The 17,388-nt window shown below is 39.6% G+C and overlaps 1 protein-coding gene across 5 annotated transcripts in view; it reads left to right on the top strand.

The window, feature by feature from the left end:
- The window catches only part of RUFY2 (RUN and FYVE domain containing 2), a 25,153-nt gene extending 7,765 nt beyond the window's left edge, over positions 1–17,388 (top strand). For 2 of the 5 annotated variants that reach the window (XM_030275581.4, XM_072930789.1), the window contains 12 exons: positions 32–97; positions 1,881–1,950; positions 3,134–3,235; positions 3,977–4,093; positions 4,613–4,780; positions 5,946–6,043; positions 9,817–9,936; positions 11,727–11,856; positions 12,415–12,509; positions 13,798–13,846; positions 14,814–14,891; positions 15,727–17,388. In XM_030275581.4, the coding sequence (XP_030131441.4) occupies positions 32–97; positions 1,881–1,950; positions 3,134–3,235; positions 3,977–4,093; positions 4,613–4,780; positions 5,946–6,043; positions 9,817–9,936; positions 11,727–11,856; positions 12,415–12,509; positions 13,798–13,846; positions 14,814–14,891; positions 15,727–15,870 (1,237 nt within the window). In that variant the 3' untranslated portion in view covers positions 15,871–17,388. Of the gene's footprint in view, positions 1–31; positions 98–1,880; positions 1,951–3,133; positions 3,236–3,976; positions 4,094–4,612; positions 4,781–5,945; positions 6,044–6,914; positions 9,609–9,816; positions 9,937–11,726; positions 11,857–12,414; positions 12,510–13,797; positions 13,847–14,813; positions 14,892–15,726 lie in introns of those variants that run through there. The other 3 variants (XR_012056631.1, XM_030275582.4, XM_030275583.4) reach the window with 3 other exon arrangements.

The raw sequence follows: 17,388 nt of genomic DNA, 5'->3' as shown, positions 1-17,388 counted from the left end.
TTTTGTTAATTTTATTTTGTGCTCGCTTTAGAAATGTACAGATCGCTGCAATATTGGACCAAAAGAATTATGTTGAGGAACTAAACAGGCAACTGAAGTAAGTATTACTTTGAAGTATGGGTGTCAGGCCAGGCTTACAGGTAAATGCCTTTTGTACCACAGCTTTGTGATAGAACTTCAGAGAAAAAGCTGCCAATTCTCCATATTTAGACTGAAGATTTAGTGAAGTAGGAAAAGACACTCTCCTGGAGAGCTCAGTATCAGTTTTCGTGCTTTTGGGCAGTCAAAACCTTTATTCTTCAATGAGATGCAGAACCAACAGGCCAGATCTGTGAAAGTCCTCATGATTCATAACATTACAGGAATCAAAAGCTTGGTCTGGATTCTAACTATGTTCCTTTTAACAGTTTGATATGTTCCTTTTAACACTCAAAACAGTGGTTTTGCGTGTTCTGGTGAATCTATGTGGTTTTATTCCTTTGCCTTGCAGAATATTTTAGTTTGTGTCTTTAATGGCTAGGACTGAACCTGAATAAGCTCACTGCTTGCTAGAAGTAACTTATATGTGGTAGGCTGAGGTTCCTGTTAAAACAATTTTCAGGAAAGCAGCTTTTTCCTCCTGCTTTGCTGGATGGAACAAACCTAGTCCACCACTGTGTTTGTTATTGTGCAAATAGAAGAACAGTGGTTTAAATTCCCTGAAGACTATTCTACAAAAGTAAACAGTCTGAAGGGCTACAAATCTAAAAAACCCCAACAAACCAAACCAAACAACAAAGCCAGAAAAAACTGTAGAATCTGTAGCATAGCTGATCTAGATCCTTTTTGAAATGTAATAATATTTTAAAATTTTTAATGCTGATAATCTGGATCACTGGTTACTCTGAGGCTCCTGTTGGAGTAAGGATATTCTGCTTTGAAATGTTGTCACTGAACAGAAACCTTCAACAGCACAGAAAAGCTGAGCACATAAAATATGAGCAAAATGAAAGTCAAGGAGGAGAAAGGAGGTATCACAATTAAGAGCAGTGATGTGTTCTTGTGCTCTGGTTTATGCCATAGAATTTCCTGCCAGATCAGTGATGCAGCAACTCTCCTATTTTATTTCAGTTCAGCTGTTTGTGTTTAGACATCCTAAAATGCAGTAATCTCTCTGCCCTGCTGTTACTGATGAACTGACACCACAGAGAAATATGTGAAAAAGTAAATGGTGTTACAGAATAGGTTTTCTGTTTCCCTGACTGTGAAGTGCAGCCTGGAAGAAGGTGCTTCCTGCAGAAATAGGCAATCAGGTTATGGAAAAGGCCTGGATGTAGTTTGATACTATAAAAAGCAACAGAGTAATAAAAGGCAATAAAACTCTGGTGAGAGTGCTAAATGAAGTCAAGAAGCATCAAGAAAGGGATAGCTTGAGGACAAATCTCAAAAAAAATGCAGAGAAACAAATGATTTTATAAAAGAAATATATTTTGGAGGAAGAGAATCTAGAGCCTGAAGACAAATCTCAAGAAATGCAAAGAAACAAATGCCTTTATAAAAGAATGTATTTTGAGGAAGAGAATCTGGAGAATGGTTTTGTTCTATAGGGGGAACTCATTTATCTTTTGGATGCAATATGGTTGTGAGGATAAAGGAAGGGGAGAGTGCATGGGAAGTTCTAGCCAAGCAGGAGTTTAAGTGACAGGGGTGACATTGGGAATTGGAAAGAAGCAATTCAACAAAGGAGAGTAATTTTCTTATATTTAGGAAAACTTCCAATAATGGGAACAGACCTCACAGTTCTTAACCATTAATCACTGTACCTTGCATTAAAGCTTTTGAGCTTGGTTGAATGAGTTTTGATGTAATCTTGAATACTATTGTTTCTTTTTCCCTTTCAGTAGCACAGTTAGCAGTCTACATGCAAGAGTTGACTCACTGGAGAAATCAAACACTAAACTGATTGAAGAGGTACTTTTTTATTTTAGGAATGTGTAGCATATTGTTTTCTCTGAAAGACTGTTTTTCTAAATATACTTAAATTATTTTAAGCTATGGAAGCTCTGTATAATATATTCAGATACCTTTCTTTTGGCTTAAAGAAAGTGGCAGCAGCTGCAGGGATTTGAAGTCAGCTTGCCAGGTAGCCTCTAGCATCAGCACATCAATTCTGTAGAACATTGCAATTTCCAACTTTGGACAAAATGAGAAGAGAATCCTTTCTCAGTCCAGCTGTCAGTCTGATTTGTGCAGATGACTGGTCTAGAATGGATGACACCAGTTGCTAGAAAGAGACAGAAAGTAGTTCACCAAGCAATTTCTGTTCCAGTTCTCAGCTTTAGCCAAAGGATTGTTTCTTGCTTGTTTACTGGATACTTATACACTGCTTTCAGACTTGTCTGGTTCTGGATTTGTGTTTATAGCCTGTATTTCTGGTTGTCTTTGATGCTTGACTAGTTTCCAATATTTTTAGCTTTATAAGAGAGAGTGCACCTTTTTTAGTTATTGAAGGGGAAAATTGAAAACTCTAAATTCAGCTGCCGAAGGAACAGCTAGCTCACTCTGCGAGTAATGTATCCAAACAGAGTGAGAACATCTTTTCTGAGTGTTAATTCTCAGAGTGTTCTGCTTCCTTTATAAGCCTTCAGCCCAACTGTCCACCTATTTTGATCCTTTGGTTTATAATTCTGACATTAAGCTGTATACTGTAGGGCCCAGTTATAACATGTCATCTTTTATAAATATGTTGTTCATATGAGGGAAGCTTTCTTATGTAAGCTGCTCCAGATGATATATTAAGATTCCCAAAATAGAGAAATGAAAACTGGATGAACTTGAAGCCAAGTGGAAAGAAAAAGTTGAGGACAAGAAGAGAATTGAGGGTCTTTAAGTCATAATGGAGCAATGAAAAGAAAGCATCTTCTTCACCAGACATGAAACAGTGAAGTATCCTGAACATGCTGCTACTGTAATGAAAGTGACTCATTATTAAAACCAGGAGCTTCATGCTTTCTTTAAAAACAACCTGTTTGGCAGGCAGGGAGAATAGTGCAGAGAATATTTTGGTCTTGGATTAATCAGAACATTTTTACTTTATTTCTACTCTCAAAAGTGGTTACAGTGCTTTGCTTCTTTTTTATTTGTTCCTTTTCAGTTAGCAATAGCAAAAAACAATATAATTAAGCTTCAGGAAGAAAACCATCAATTGAGGAGTGAAAATACTCTGATTTTAATGAAAACACAGCATCATCTAGAGGTATGTTAGTTTTACCACTTTTAATATTGTAACATAAAGTGGTTATTTTTTGTTCAAAAGTTTGTACATCTCAACTTCAAGTAAGCTTAACTTGTCCAAATCTGAAACAACTTTTATGAGGAAAAGGGCTTACTAAATCTGTGGAGCTTTCTAAATGGCATAAGTAAATTAAAATTCTAGGATGCTAGGTTGTTTTACAACCATATGCATGGGTAGTGTATTCAAGTGGCACCAAAGGAGGACAGTACTGCAGTATAGATGTTTTGCTGGTTTTATTCAGTTTTCATTATCAAGCTAATGGCCACAGAGCAGAAACAGCTCTTTCCACGTTTTTCCCAGATGATGTGTTTGTAAGGTTTTCCTCTTATTCCCCACAAGTGTTAGATTGTCACAGCACATGTTGCAGTTGGGACAGCCACGATACACAGAATATCACCATGCAATTTCAGGAGGCTGCAAGCATCTGCCCTTCTTGTTCTTCAGCCCAACCTTTTATCCCCTCATGTTGATGCATTGCACTGTGTGCCCTCTGTTCCCTGTGTGATTGCTCAGCACACCTGGGCACTCCAGGGCTCATTGCTGGCAGTGCTGCTCACCTGCTTCTCTTAGCTGGACCCACTGGGGATGAGGCTGGGCCACAGCCCCACTCCCAGTTAGCACCAACTGTGTGCCTACGTTAGATTGATTCCATTAAGCTGCAGAACTTATGAAGAAGAAAGGCAGAACCTCTGTACTTTGCAGGCAGCCAAGGTGGATGTGGAGGCAGAGCTGCAGACGTACAAGCACTCGAGGCAGGGCCTGGATGAGATGTACACGGAGGCGCGCCGGCAGCTCCGGGAGGAGGCACAGCTGCGGCAGGTGAGTGCTCCTGGCACGGCCCCTTGGGCTGAGCTGCTGCCTTTCACATACTTCAGTGGCCTTTTCTAACTGCCTAGAATAAAAAGGGAGTTTTTACAGAACATCAGTATTTCTGTAGTAATGTTGCTGAAGAACAGTAAAAAAACAACCAGATTTTTCTTGGATAAATTTTTAGGTAAGCTTTTAGCAATACTGTATGCTCTCTATCTATGCTAAATCTTTCCTGTGAAAATACAAATACTTCTGTTCTATTTTTGTAATTAATACTTAGGCAGCTCTGTACAACATTGGCAGGGTAATTTCTTATCATGTGACTTGTCTTCTCCCAAAGTTAAAAAACCCATTGGCCAGTTAGTATATGTGTGTTACATTTATGGATAAGTTGCAATGGTAAAGAGGGGCAGAATTTCTGAAGTGGTAAAATAGGTTGTGCTGCAGCTCTGTTAGAGTTTCAAACCAGAAATAAATAATTCCATAATTATTTAAATCCTTTGTGTTGCACTGGGTTGTGTTTTATAGGATATGGAGAATGAGCTAGTGGTTCAAGTTAGCATGAAACATGAGATAGAGCTTGCCATGAAGCTGCTGGAGAAGGATATCCATGAGAAGCAGGACACCCTCATCGGCCTGCGGCAGCAGCTTGATGAAGTTAAAGCAATTAACGTGGAAATGTACCAAAAGCTGCAGGTAAAGGTTAAACTGCTGAAAGGATCACAGAGAGAGAAATGCATTATTACCATTCTGGTCAGTTGAATGCTGCTGTTCCCTGGAGTTTTGGTTTCCTTGTTCTTCTTAGGTCAGCTTGGCATTTTGGAACATTAGCTATGTAAACATGGTTTCATACAAAGGAGTTTTTAAGGCAGTTACTTACTGGCTTTAGGGAAGAAAAGATCATGAGGATAAGATCATGGCCTAATAATGTCCTATGTGAAATAGAGAGAGTAACAGTGTACTGTAACAAGGACATTTTTTTGGCCTGTGTTGTATAAAAAAACCAGAAGAATGTAGGCACATAATGAGGAGTTGAAGAGAAGCCCTGACCTTCCAAAGTATAGAAAGGAAGACAAGAATGTGTTAAATGGAGAAAGCTAATTACAATTTCAGATTTATTTTAAATCTGTTAGCAGATTAAGAAAATATCTTAACAATGAAATGCCTTTTTTTTTGGGAGCATATGGATCTCAGGGACCCCAAATGCAGTTAAGAAATTACTAAATACCAGCAAATTATTTATGCAAAACATGGATTTGATTTAGGGAATAAATAATGAAAACCAGCACAAGAACCCAGTCAAATCTGTGGCAGAATGAGGGGAGAAAAAAATCAGATACTGTAGAGAGATAATTGAAGTGATGGATAAGGAATTCTACGTTTCCCATCTGTGAATGTGAAGAAACTGGACCAGAAGATGACAAATATAAATAGAGCTGGAGAGAAAAATAAAAGAATGTTCTCCAGTGTTAGGATCTGGGGAGGTGTTGATTTATAGGAGAACCCTGGGTGATTTTCTGGACTAAGCTCTTTGCTCTTCACTGTAAGGTTCTAATGGGATACTTGGTCAGTGAATTTAAGTTGACCTCTAAAGTAATTAACTAAGGAAGGAAATCAAAGGGGAACATTTATACTAATTAAATACCAAATAACCTCTACAATTGCAAAGTATAAAACTACAAATTTTCTAGGCATAAGATTTTACATACTGTCCTCAAGGGTTTTTAGAAGGCAATCCTTAAAGAGAATCAAAACTTGAAGCCATTTTTACCATTTACCCCTTTAGATACTGAAGAAAAAGCCCCCACAAGGTAATGGTGCAATGATACCAATTTCAGTTTTAACCTCTTTTGTAACCCAGGTTTCTGAAGATGCTATGAAAGAAAAGAATGAAATAATTAGTCGATTAGAGGATAAGACCAATCAAATAAATGCGACTATGAAACAACTAGAACAAAGGTACAGCCCCATCTTTGTTTCTCTTTGTTCACAACTCCACTCTCTTATGTCTTACTGCATTCCCCCAGTTGCCATTGATGTAATTTTCACTAGAACATTTAAACCAAACCTTCCTGAAACTTCTAATTAGTGCTTTGCTGTTGGACTGGTTTTTTTTCTGTATGACAAACACACTCACTTTAAATACAAACTTAATCTTTCAGTTTTCTTCCTCTACCATCTTTCTTCTGGTACAAGGTTTTTATGCTGATATCAAAAGTCATTCTTTCAGTTGTTTCAAAATTCTGATTCCTTATTGCCTACTTTTTTTCCCCCACTTGAATAAAATGCATTAGAAACTGAAGCATTAATCTCGCTTATACTTAAGCATATGCTTAATATAAGCATTAATGCCTTCAAAGATCATAGATTGTTTGCTGAAGCTGTTATAATTGTTGTCCATTGCTTTGGAAGTGCCATTCTTTTCAATGACTTAATGAGTTTTCACACTGAAAGGTTGAAAAGTGAAAGGCTAAAATTTTAGAATATAAATTTACATTATGGTTAGACTGCATGTACTACATAATACTAAGATGTGAATCACATGTTTTAATTTAGTGGCCTTATATGCAACATTGATCTTTCTAATTGTAAAATATAACATATCCATAAGCCCTGTCATGTTGGTGTTTGACATGTCTTTTTTTTCATTTAAATCTGATTATGAAAAACATGCTTATGTATTAAAAAAATTAGTGACATGAATATTCTTTTATTGACATCCTTTTTTCCTCTTTTTTCTTTTTCTTTTTATCCTTCTATCCCAATTTTTGTTTTTACTGTTTTGCTACCTCCATCTGTCTTTGATTTTTTGTCCACTGCATTCATGAAGTGACAAAGATCTGTTAACTCAAACTAGGACTATTGCAATGTCATTTGTGAAATGTGCCAGCAATGAGGCTCAGCACCAGTATAAACTTGTCAAGGATATATCATTCTGAGGGCTCCTCCAGATCTCTTGTGTTGAAATAATTGCTGATAAAATAGGACTTCAGAATTAACCAATTCAAACTTGAAAGTGGTATTAGAAATCCTGCACTGTCACTGATCGTAGCTGGGTTCTGTTTTGTTTTCTGAAAGAACATCACCTCTGATCTCACTGTACCACTCCTAAAAAAAAAAAAAAAAAAAAAGGAAAAGAAAAAAATGTAAATTACTGCACTATTATTAAGCAAATGTAAGCTAGTTTTCTAATGCTATTGAATCGCTTCTTTGTCAGATTTTATTTTAAGAGGTTAGATATCCTTACTTTGACTGTACATTTTTATGACACTTGTTTCTAATTAGTGATTTTTCCAGTTCTTTGGTACTAAGAGATTTAAAAAGTAGCCATTCTGGCTAAAACTTCCTTTCTCCCCTGCTTATTCCTTTCACTTTTAGGCTGTGTTTATCCCAAAAGCACGCTCTCTGTTGTGTTCTGTGGTTGTAACTAGTGGTGTTTTCTTGAAGAGAGTGGCAGGAGTTGGAGGGAGGGAGCTGAGCTCCCTCAGAGGATGGGTGTAAGGAAAGAGGGATGCCTCTGGCAGCCAACAGCTGCAGTTCCACCTCCCTGATGTCCTGGGCTGAAACATTCTCGTGGCATGAAGATGTGTTTGGAGCCTGATTCCTGAGGGTCTCCAGGCAGAGACAGAGTGCTCCAGCAAATTCTCTAGCTGGGACTCCTGCCTAGCACAGCTGCCCTGGGAGGTGGAGCAGTGAGTGGGATTAACAGCTAGGACCCAGATCCTGAACCTGCCTAACCTGTTTGTCAGCTGAGGATCTCCCTGCACTGAGATCAGCACTGTGGTTCTGCCCAAACCCTTTTCCCTCCCTCCACCCATCATTAGGCAGCCTTAACAGCTCCTGTTCCTGTGAGCTGCTGCTTGTCTGCACTGCAGGAAGAAGAGTTCAGGCTGCTGACTGCCCTTAATTACTCTCCCTGGTGTTTGCTCTGAAGTCTGTAGTGGATGATGACTGGGAAAATGATCTTTAGAGTTTTGCAGCAGAAGGAGATGTGTTTGAAAAAGTGGGGACAGGATGCAGTAATACAGAAAGGGTTTCTACTGCATGGTTATATACTGGCTTATTCATTGGAATAGCTTGTATGTACTAGCTTATTCCTTGGTTTGGAGGCAGAAGGAGCCTTTAACATGAGCTGGCTACTGAAAAATAACTACCTTCCATCTTCAAAGAAAACCCAAACCAGGAATACTGAACAGAACAACAGGAAGACAATGGCAGAAACGGGAGCCTTCTTCACCCAATTGCCATCTATGCAAACAAGTGTCTGCCACAGAATCATCTGAATGCCAAATCCAGCTGCAGACTGCAGCCAGCTCAGCATCTGCCTGAATCTCTGCAGTGCAGCCAGCCCTGGGGCTGGGCTGGGGATGATGCAGCAGCTTTTGGGTAGCTAGCTAGCTCCCTTTCTGCCTTGCTTGGGGAAACACCTCTGCAGTTGATTTTGTGATTTAGGGAAGGATTTAATGTGCTTTTGGTGTTGGTGTCTTGTGTAGCTTCAGTCAGCTTCTGCTCTGGGGAGGGACCTGCTTGTTCCAGATATTCCCCTTCCCATGGCTTGGCCTCTGTGCAGTACCATTGCAGATGTGCCTGGGAGCATTCTTCAGGGCCCTGGGGTGGTTGAGTGAGATAGTGCACTCTTGATAAGGTGGTTTAATTCCAGCCTTGTTCACTTGTTTACCAGCAGCTTTTGGAAACTCCCTCTGGTGCAGCATCATCAGCAGAAGCACAAATGCAGACATATTGCTGACACATCTTCTTTTTAGCTGACACTGGGAGCTGGGAGTTACTCTGTGCTCAGGGAGTTGCTGGGAGGTGAGAAATCAACCATCTCACTAATTTCTCCCACCACTTACCTGAGAGGCCGTTGAGACAGTTTTACAGAACACAGAGCAGCAGGTGGGGACATTCACTGTGATTTTACAGGCTCCTGTATTCTCCAGACTATTCTCAGTGTAACCATGATATAGCACAAGTCCCCTTTTAGTACATTTACTTTTGTTACAATACACCGACCACAGAGGTACCACAGTGAGCTAATGTCAGCTGAACAATCTTGGAACTCAGAAAACATTAAATAACAATCCCTCATTTCTTGATTAATCATTTTGATTTGTCTATAGTATGGAGCTATTTTCACCAGTGTAAGAATGCATTATTTTTAATACAGACTATTTAAATTAATGATGATGTAGTTGAGGTAGTTCTATAAATGTAGTGGGATCTGTCAGGTGTATTTTGTTGTATTAGGCTAGTCAAGTCTCTTGCTGTCTGATTGCAGTGCTCTGTATGCAGCCTTATGCCTCAATTGTTTGGTGCTGCTTTTGCACAACACATGCTCTGCCCTGTCTTAATGGGTAATTAGTGCAAGCCAGGTAATTTTACAGAATTTGCTTGGGGGAGAAAAGCTTCAGAAATAACACATGAACGTATGCTAAAGGGAAAAGAAAAGCTTCCATTCTAAAATATGTATCATGCTTTGGCACCTGTTATTCATGAGCATAAAATAAAACAACTATTACTTACAGTGATTACTCTCTTACTGTATGCAAACCCAGGAGCTAAGTTCTCTAGGCATTGTATGGGTTTCTCGTTTGAGTTTGTGAGTTTTCCCCAAACTTAGTTTTTATTTAGAAATGTTTCTATTTCCCCATTTTTCTTTTATTTGTCTTCTTCACCCTCTACACCCTAGTTCTAGCTTCAGTTTTACCCAAAGTTGATTTGAATTACACCAGATTGCAGCAAGCAGAGAAGGCTCAAATGGAGGCTGAGGCTGAGGATGAGAAACTTAAACAGGAATATGTGAATAAATCTGAAAGCCTGCAGAACGAATTCTTCCAGAAGGAGAAACAGCTGTGAGTATTTCTTTCCTGTTTGGAAAAATGCATGGCAGTAAACATTCTACATTGCAATATGTCCTCTGTCCTAGAACAGACTGCTTGTTGTTAAATGGTTTTGAACAGAATGTAAATACTAAAGATCTTCATGTTGGATAACTGACAAGGCAGAAGAAAATATGTCATTCCAAGGAAGCCAAGCTGGCTTTGGGTGCTTCTAAAATGACATACAGCTTGAAAGGAAGGGGAAAACCAGCATTATTTCTTGGCTAAACGTGCCAGCTTAATTCAGGAAGAAATTATCTAAGTGGGGGAAAATATGTCGTGGTGTAGTGGTAAAACACACTTTGAACAAAGCCCACAAGTATGGAGTAGTGTAAACTTAACCAGAAATGGCACAACAATAGCTTGATTGATCCTGCTTAAGGATGAGGTAGAAGTAATTTAACTACCACTGCACAGGAAATAAAAAGTGAAAATTCAGTGGAGTCAGAAAAGTTAAAAGCTGATTTAAAAGGCAACCCTCTGTCTTTCCCCTGTTACATCCTTCAGTACTAATTAAAATCAGTACATAATGTTAGAAGCTCCCTGTAAGGAGAGGTACTTTCTCTATTTGGGAAGATAAAACATCAGTTAAGTAAATCTTTGGCACAAAGATTGGGGCTTAAAAATTAGTGATTTCCAATCAGTTACTAGCCCTCCCTTGCCTCTCTCAGAACTCTGAGTTTCAGTCCACTTGTTCAACTGTCATGACAAATGTTCACTTTACTACCACAGTCACCTCTGCAGATTTGGGCAAAAGAACAGTTCAGACCCCAGCCTTAGACTTCTGCAGTTCTGAAACCTCCAGGTCATGTTCACTTCTTTTTCCAGCCAGATGCTGAGGTAGTGTCCCAAAATGTAAGTCTTTCCTTTAAAAGTGGGTTTGGTTTTAAAACAGGAAAATTAATGTGGATGTAGATTTCCCATCAAAAGATCTTGCATGAATACTCTCAGATCTTTTCCCCTTTTTTTCCTGTGTTGACACAGTTTAAATCTAGAAGATTGGACAGTGTGCTTCCACCCCCATAACATTTTAAACACCAAGTCTTCAATGAAACAATAGTAAAACTCTAGCTAGAATGGGTCTTCTGTCAGAGTAGCCCTAATTCCTTTAGCTGAAGTTCAGTTAAACTAATAGAACCTATATCTCTGTTTATGCTGAACCTCAGCTGTGTAGAAAGCTCAATAAAAATAGTAATTTAAAGTTCTTCCTCCTTTATTTTCAGTTCTATTCAAAATGCCACAAACCTTAGTCTAAAATAGAAGTTTCACATCAAAGGGTGTAAAATTAAATAACTTTTATGGTACCAGGGATACCTGCAATGATTGTCTGCATCACCAGTGACACTGTGGCTGGTTGGTTTGGTTTATTTTAGAAAGAAGCTGTATAAGGTTAAGGGGCTTTGCCTTATGCTTGTCTTAAAAATACTTCAGAATTTTGTGATTTGTCTTCTCTTACTCATTTATTTCAAAGGTCAGCTCTTCAAAATTATGCCATATTCCTGGTCCTTTAAATAAACTTACTTTGAAAAGCATTTTTGAAGTGACAGTGATCAGTTTATTTTTGAAGTGAAGTGACAGTGATCAGTTTATTACACTGATACCTAAAATATCATTATATTGACCCATTATTTCTGCTTTAGAAAACATGTAAGTTAATAGTTTGTTATGGTAATAGTCTATTGCACCCAGAAATAAACTCTGTTTTGTTTTCATAAGTGGTACTGTTGTGCACAGTGGTTTTTGTTTTGTTTTCCCTGTTCTAGGCTTCAGCTGGAGACAGATTTGAAGATAGAAAAGGAGTGGCGGCAAACCCTGGAGGATGATCTTCAGAAGGAAAAGGAAACTGTATCTCATCTGAGAACAGAGACCCAAGAAATAGTTACCCTTAAGAAAGTAAATTCTGCAGCATATTTTGACTAGTAATTTAAAAATTGACTGCAATGTTGTTTATGGACGTAGAAATGTTATTTTAAAGAATTTTTGCAAATATGTGAGGAAGATTACATTAATGCGTTCTCACAAATAGAATGAGGGAAAAAATGGGCTTTTTACTCCCCATTTAGTCCACAGATCAGAGCTCAGTACTTTGGATAAGGAGAAATGAAATCCTTGCTTTCCTTGCTCATTCTGTTGGGGGCTCGGTCCTCACTGTGGGCTCTCTGTGCTCTCGGGCTCTCCAGTCAATCAGGTTTATTTTCCAGGTTTTATCCAATCAGTCAGGTTTATTTTCTCCCTGGAGTGGGCTACAGAAGCAGAAATGTTTCTTTATCTCTTAAAAAAAGCGAACATTAGTTGCTGTTCAGGCTGGATTTGGAAGGAGTGTGAGGGATCACTCATGTACTTGGCTTTCTCAAGAAGATCAGCTTCAGTAGGAGCATCTTTCTAGGCAATAGGGCAAGCACAATTTGAGAATAATTTGGTTTCATTTTACTTTGTTTGTCTTGTTTTAAGGAGTTTCTTAAACTTCAGGAGAAGAACAAGCAACTGAAAAGCATCTGTGAGGACCAAGAAGCTGCTCTCCAAGAGCTGGCATCCAAGCTGAGCGAGTAATTTTATTATTCATGATGGCTTATACATTTTATTTCTGTCATATACACTTGAATTAAGGAAAATAGTGGGACAGTGGTAATGCATATTAGGCAGTATATGACAATATTGCTATTGTTTTGATAACTAACAAGCTATGAGAAGTCACCGTGTCTAGTTAGGTCGGGCCTGTTAATTTTTATTTTTGGTTGGGGTGTCTGTGAACAGAAAATCCTGGTTTGAAGGGCATTAGGCTTTGTTCTGCAGCAGAACAAAGTTTGCCAGCTGTGACATTCCCAGAGGAGCCCCAAGGAGAAGGTAACAGCTCTGGCTGCAGCAGGGCAGTGCTGCTCTTTGTGAGCCCAGCCAGACACCAGGCCCCACACAGCTGCTCACTCACTTCACCACTGGAATCAGGGAGAGAACTGGAAAGCAGAAGCTGGAAAACTCATTAAGGGATGAGATAAAGGCAGTTTTCTAGAGAAAAGAAAAGCCACACATGCAAGCAAAGCAAAACACGGAATTCATTCATGGCTTCCTGTGGTTGGGCAGGTGTTCAGCCACCCCCAGGAGAGCAGGGCCCCATCACATGGAATGGTGCCTTGGGAAGGCAAAACTCCATCGCTCCAAATGTCCTCCTTTCCCCTTTGCCCCACTTTAGATACTGAACATGATGCCATTGGTTTGGAATATCCTTTGGATATTCCTTTTATTCTCTGTCCTGGCTGTGTCCCCTCACTTCCCATCACCCCCAGGCTCCTCCCCAGCCTGGCCCTGGGGGGAGCAGGAAAGGCCTTGGCTCTGTGTGAGGCTCAGAAACAACAGCAACATCTCTGTGTTATCAACCTGTGCTCAGCAACAGCAGCAACATCTCTGAGTTACCAGCCTGTGCCCAGCAGGAAGTCAGAGCAGGGTCCCTGCAGCCCCTGGGAGGGAGATGAGCCCCAGCCCCAGCACAGCTGCCCAGTCTCAGAGGATGGCAGGGGACACCTGGCAAGCAGCACCCTCCTTGCTGTTATGTGGTGTTGAAGTTTCATTTAATGAACTCTGTCCTCTCAGTAGTTTGCTGTGATTTTTGTGGCCTTTGATGCCCTGTAGAAGAACTTTGTGTGTGTCTCCTGTGACCCAGTTCTCAGTGGGTTGGCCCTGGATGGCTGTGGGGTGGCTGCTTCCTCCAAAATGACTATGTGGTCTTGTACTCCTGTTCAGAGGACTTGCTTAAAATTTAAGTAACTAAACCAGCTTTTTAGGTTGTGAGAGCATAACTGACCATGTAGAAGTTTGAACTAGCATTATCTTATTCTTTAGATCAAAACTGAAAATAGAAGATATAAAAGAAGCGAACAAGGCATTGCAGGTTAGTAGTATTTTGAGAAAACAAACTTTTTTTAAACTGGTTTTTTTTTTGGAATCTTTTGTAAGCATGAGAAGACTTCTTTCCAACAGCAGCTACTCCAGAGAGTATGTATGATTTCACTGTCTGATTTCCTCCAGGGGGAGAGAACCACAGACTCCCTGTAACCTCCTGGAAAAACTCTATTTGCTTTTGATTTTCCTTGTTTGATGCACAGCTGTGCATTTTGGCCCTTTTCTTGCAGTGGTACACACCCTTCTATCATTTACAGAGTATATCTGGGACAGAATGTGAAGCCAGCTGAGCTTAAACTGCATAGTATAGTACTTCTCAGTGATCAATAAATATTTGATCATCCTAGGAAATAAGTGAACTTGTAGCACCAAAGCTGATAAAATATGATGTGTAATGTCAGCAGGTTTGGGACTTTCTTAAAGACAGCAGGGAGCACTTGAGAGCAGAGACTTTGCACACGTTTGATCATCTGCTGTGTCACCTGGCATATTACTGCAGTCCAGGGAAAAGTGACTGGAATGGTTGAGCAGACTTCTGGGTTTATTAAGTGGTTTAAACAGAAGGAAATTGACAATTTTTGATACTGTCCTGTTTTTTGGGGTTTTTTTGGTTTTTTTTTTTTGCTTCCCTGCATGTTGAGGACTATTTCCGTGTGCTGAGCAGGGACATTGGCTTCACCTGGAGGCTTGCATGCCTTCCTGAGCCACTGCCCAGCTTTACCAGCTTTAGCACCTCAGGCATGTTCTCTCTGCACCTCTGCTCTGTCTTGTCCCCTGAGGTTTTGCAGTGTTTTGGAGCAGTCCTGTGCTGCTCTAGAGTGTCTTTGTGACATTACACTGGTCCCAGGGCACTGAGCATTCAGGCAGTAAATGTTCTGCTCTTGATTTGTCTTGTCCGCTGGAGCCCAGAGTTTAACTTCATCAGCTACATATAATTATGGTAATTTTTTCTCCAGGGCCAGGTTTGGTTGAAGGACAAAGAAGCTACTCATTGCAAGCTCTGTGAAAAGGAATTTTCGCTTTCAAAAAGGAAGGTAAAACTTTAACAAGATTTCTCCCAATGTGTTTACAAGTATTATGTAATTATTATTCCAAGTATGTTGTAAATAGTAATTATCTTTGAGGCATGGCATGAAATGTCAATGATCAGGTGAATGCAGAGTTATTTGAGTTATTTTTCTAGTTCTTTTGTACATACAATGCAGATGAGCCCTAATTTCAAAAGAAACAGTGTCATGGTGAAGTTCCACAAAGCAACTTAATTAAAAATTATTTAACTACTTTGTGGAATTGTTATCTCAAACTTTTATCAGCTCTGGCACTGTTAGAATTTGACATGTGTAGAAGTGTTTTTATGGCAGTTTTTATATACTAGAGTAAGAAAATACAAGTTTACTGTCATTTTAAAGTAAAATGTGACATTAATTTCCATGCTTTATTAATATGTGCAGGATGTTTCCTTTACCTTTTTATGTTAAATCTCAATTAGCTACCTGACAGACATCCACTGTTTCAGATATCATTGCTCATGCTGTGTTTTTCTATAGCAGAATACATTCCTAATCCAGAGTTTGAATGAAATCTTCAGTGCATATATATATATATATATATGTATATGTGTGTATATATATATATATAAAAGCCTAGAAAGACCATGTGTCTGTCTGTGGTGTCATCCTAGACAAACATCATTTGTGTAGGATTGCCTCACAGTTTGGGATGTAGATCAATTATCTTTCACAGACTGACTCCAAGAAGGAGTCAGAAATTATGTTTTGGATTGCTATGTGTCTATTGTTTGTTGGTATTGAATTACCAAGTACATTTCCGTTGTAAATTTAAATTTTTAATCTTCTGCCCATAATTTAGCATCACTGTAGGAACTGTGGGGAGATCTTCTGCAATGCCTGTTCTGACAATGAGCTGCCTCTGCCCTCTTCACCAAAGCCTGTCCGGGTCTGTGATTCCTGCCATGCAATACTTATACAGAGGTGCTCTTCTAACGTGCCATAAGATATGTATTAATTCTGCTGTTTAGCTCATCCTGTAAAAACCACCACGCCAACTAAAGAATGTGCAACAGTATTTCCAGACTTTCAGGTAAGCAGTGTAGAGTTGCAGTTTTAAGGTACTATGGACGAGTTACTTCTCTGCTTCCTCTTGAAACAAATGGAGACAATGGAACCCAAATGTGGAAAATGCACATCTAAAGAGAGAAAAAACCCAGATGGGTATGTTGGTCTACCAAGTGGCTCAGCAGTTTATACAGGACACTCAGTGTTAATGCGTATTGGATGAATATTTCAGTTGTTAAGATGATCTGGAGAAAGGTGATACTCTTACAGGCTGATGTGCCACAAGTCCAACCTAATTCTGTGCCTGTGCTAGGCTGTTGTGAAGCAAAATCATGCAGTAGTTGGTTTTAAATTGTACTGGAAAAACGTATGGCAATTAATGCAGTGGTATGAGAAGTTGTTGCCAAATGCCATGTGTTTGTTTACTTCTGTTCATTAGCAGGATTTGGTACATCCCAGAGCATTCCCCTGGCAGCTGTTCTGTGCAGTCCCAGGTGTAAGGGGAGCTGTGCTCAGCCAGGGAACAAACAGTGCCTCGGGGCGCTTGCTGAAGGAAGGCGTGTTCTGCTGAATGTTTTTTTTACATGAGCTGTTAATTTGATATATCTGTGTTTCCACTGAAAGAGAGCTGTTCAGCACAGACCTCTTCTCTGACATTGTCTGTAACCTTGAACAAGTCTCTGCATCGTTTTCATGCAAGTCATGCTCTCAAGCTTGTAGTCACTGCATAGCTCTAGAAACCACCTAGAAAGACTGGGATTAAATACTGGGGATCACATCCTTTCTGTGCTGGCCAGGGAGGTTCTTCCTTATTTTGTCACCATCTTTCCCAAACCTTCAGAGCTGGTTCCTAAACTTTGTTTTTTTGCAGAGCACTTTTGAGCCTTTCTGAGTCTACCCACTCTTGTCACTGATGGTAACGTTTTGCTGGAACGTAAGATCCTTGTTCTTTCCATAGGCAAATAGAAATAATATCCTTTGAGGCAGTGCCCTCACTTCCAGCTCACTGCACTGCACCACAAATAGAAATAATATCCTTTGAGGGAGTGCCCTCACTTCCAGCTCACTGCACTGCATCGTCTTCCCTTTGGCCACTCCTGGCCTGGGCTCCAGCCCTGCACCCTCCACGCCCCAGGATTTCCAGCCCTGTAATTCCTTCAGCTGTGGGCTTGGAGTAGCACTGCAGGCAGCAAAAGGGAGGCTGCAAACAGGTCTTTGAGCTGTCCCTGCACTTTGTTTAGCTTGGCTTTGTCTCTGAGGATAGGGATTTAGTGAATATCCTAGAAGCTAACATAGCTATTCTTTTTAACACCTCAATGTAGTTGCTTATGTAGCTTTTGTAAAGAAAAATGTTTTTTAAATGACCTGGTGTAACTTTTTGTAAAATACCACACAAATACTTGTAAATCTGTAAATAACTTTTGGAAAAAAATAAATTTAAGTTATCTGAGAATAA

Source organism: Taeniopygia guttata, chromosome 6 (genome assembly GCF_048771995.1).
Source record: "Taeniopygia guttata chromosome 6, bTaeGut7.mat, whole genome shotgun sequence".
Classification (NCBI taxonomy): Eukaryota; Metazoa; Chordata; class Aves; order Passeriformes; family Estrildidae; genus Taeniopygia; species Taeniopygia guttata.
Note: the sequence above shows the minus strand (reverse complement) of the source record. Positions and strands in the feature narration are given on the sequence as shown.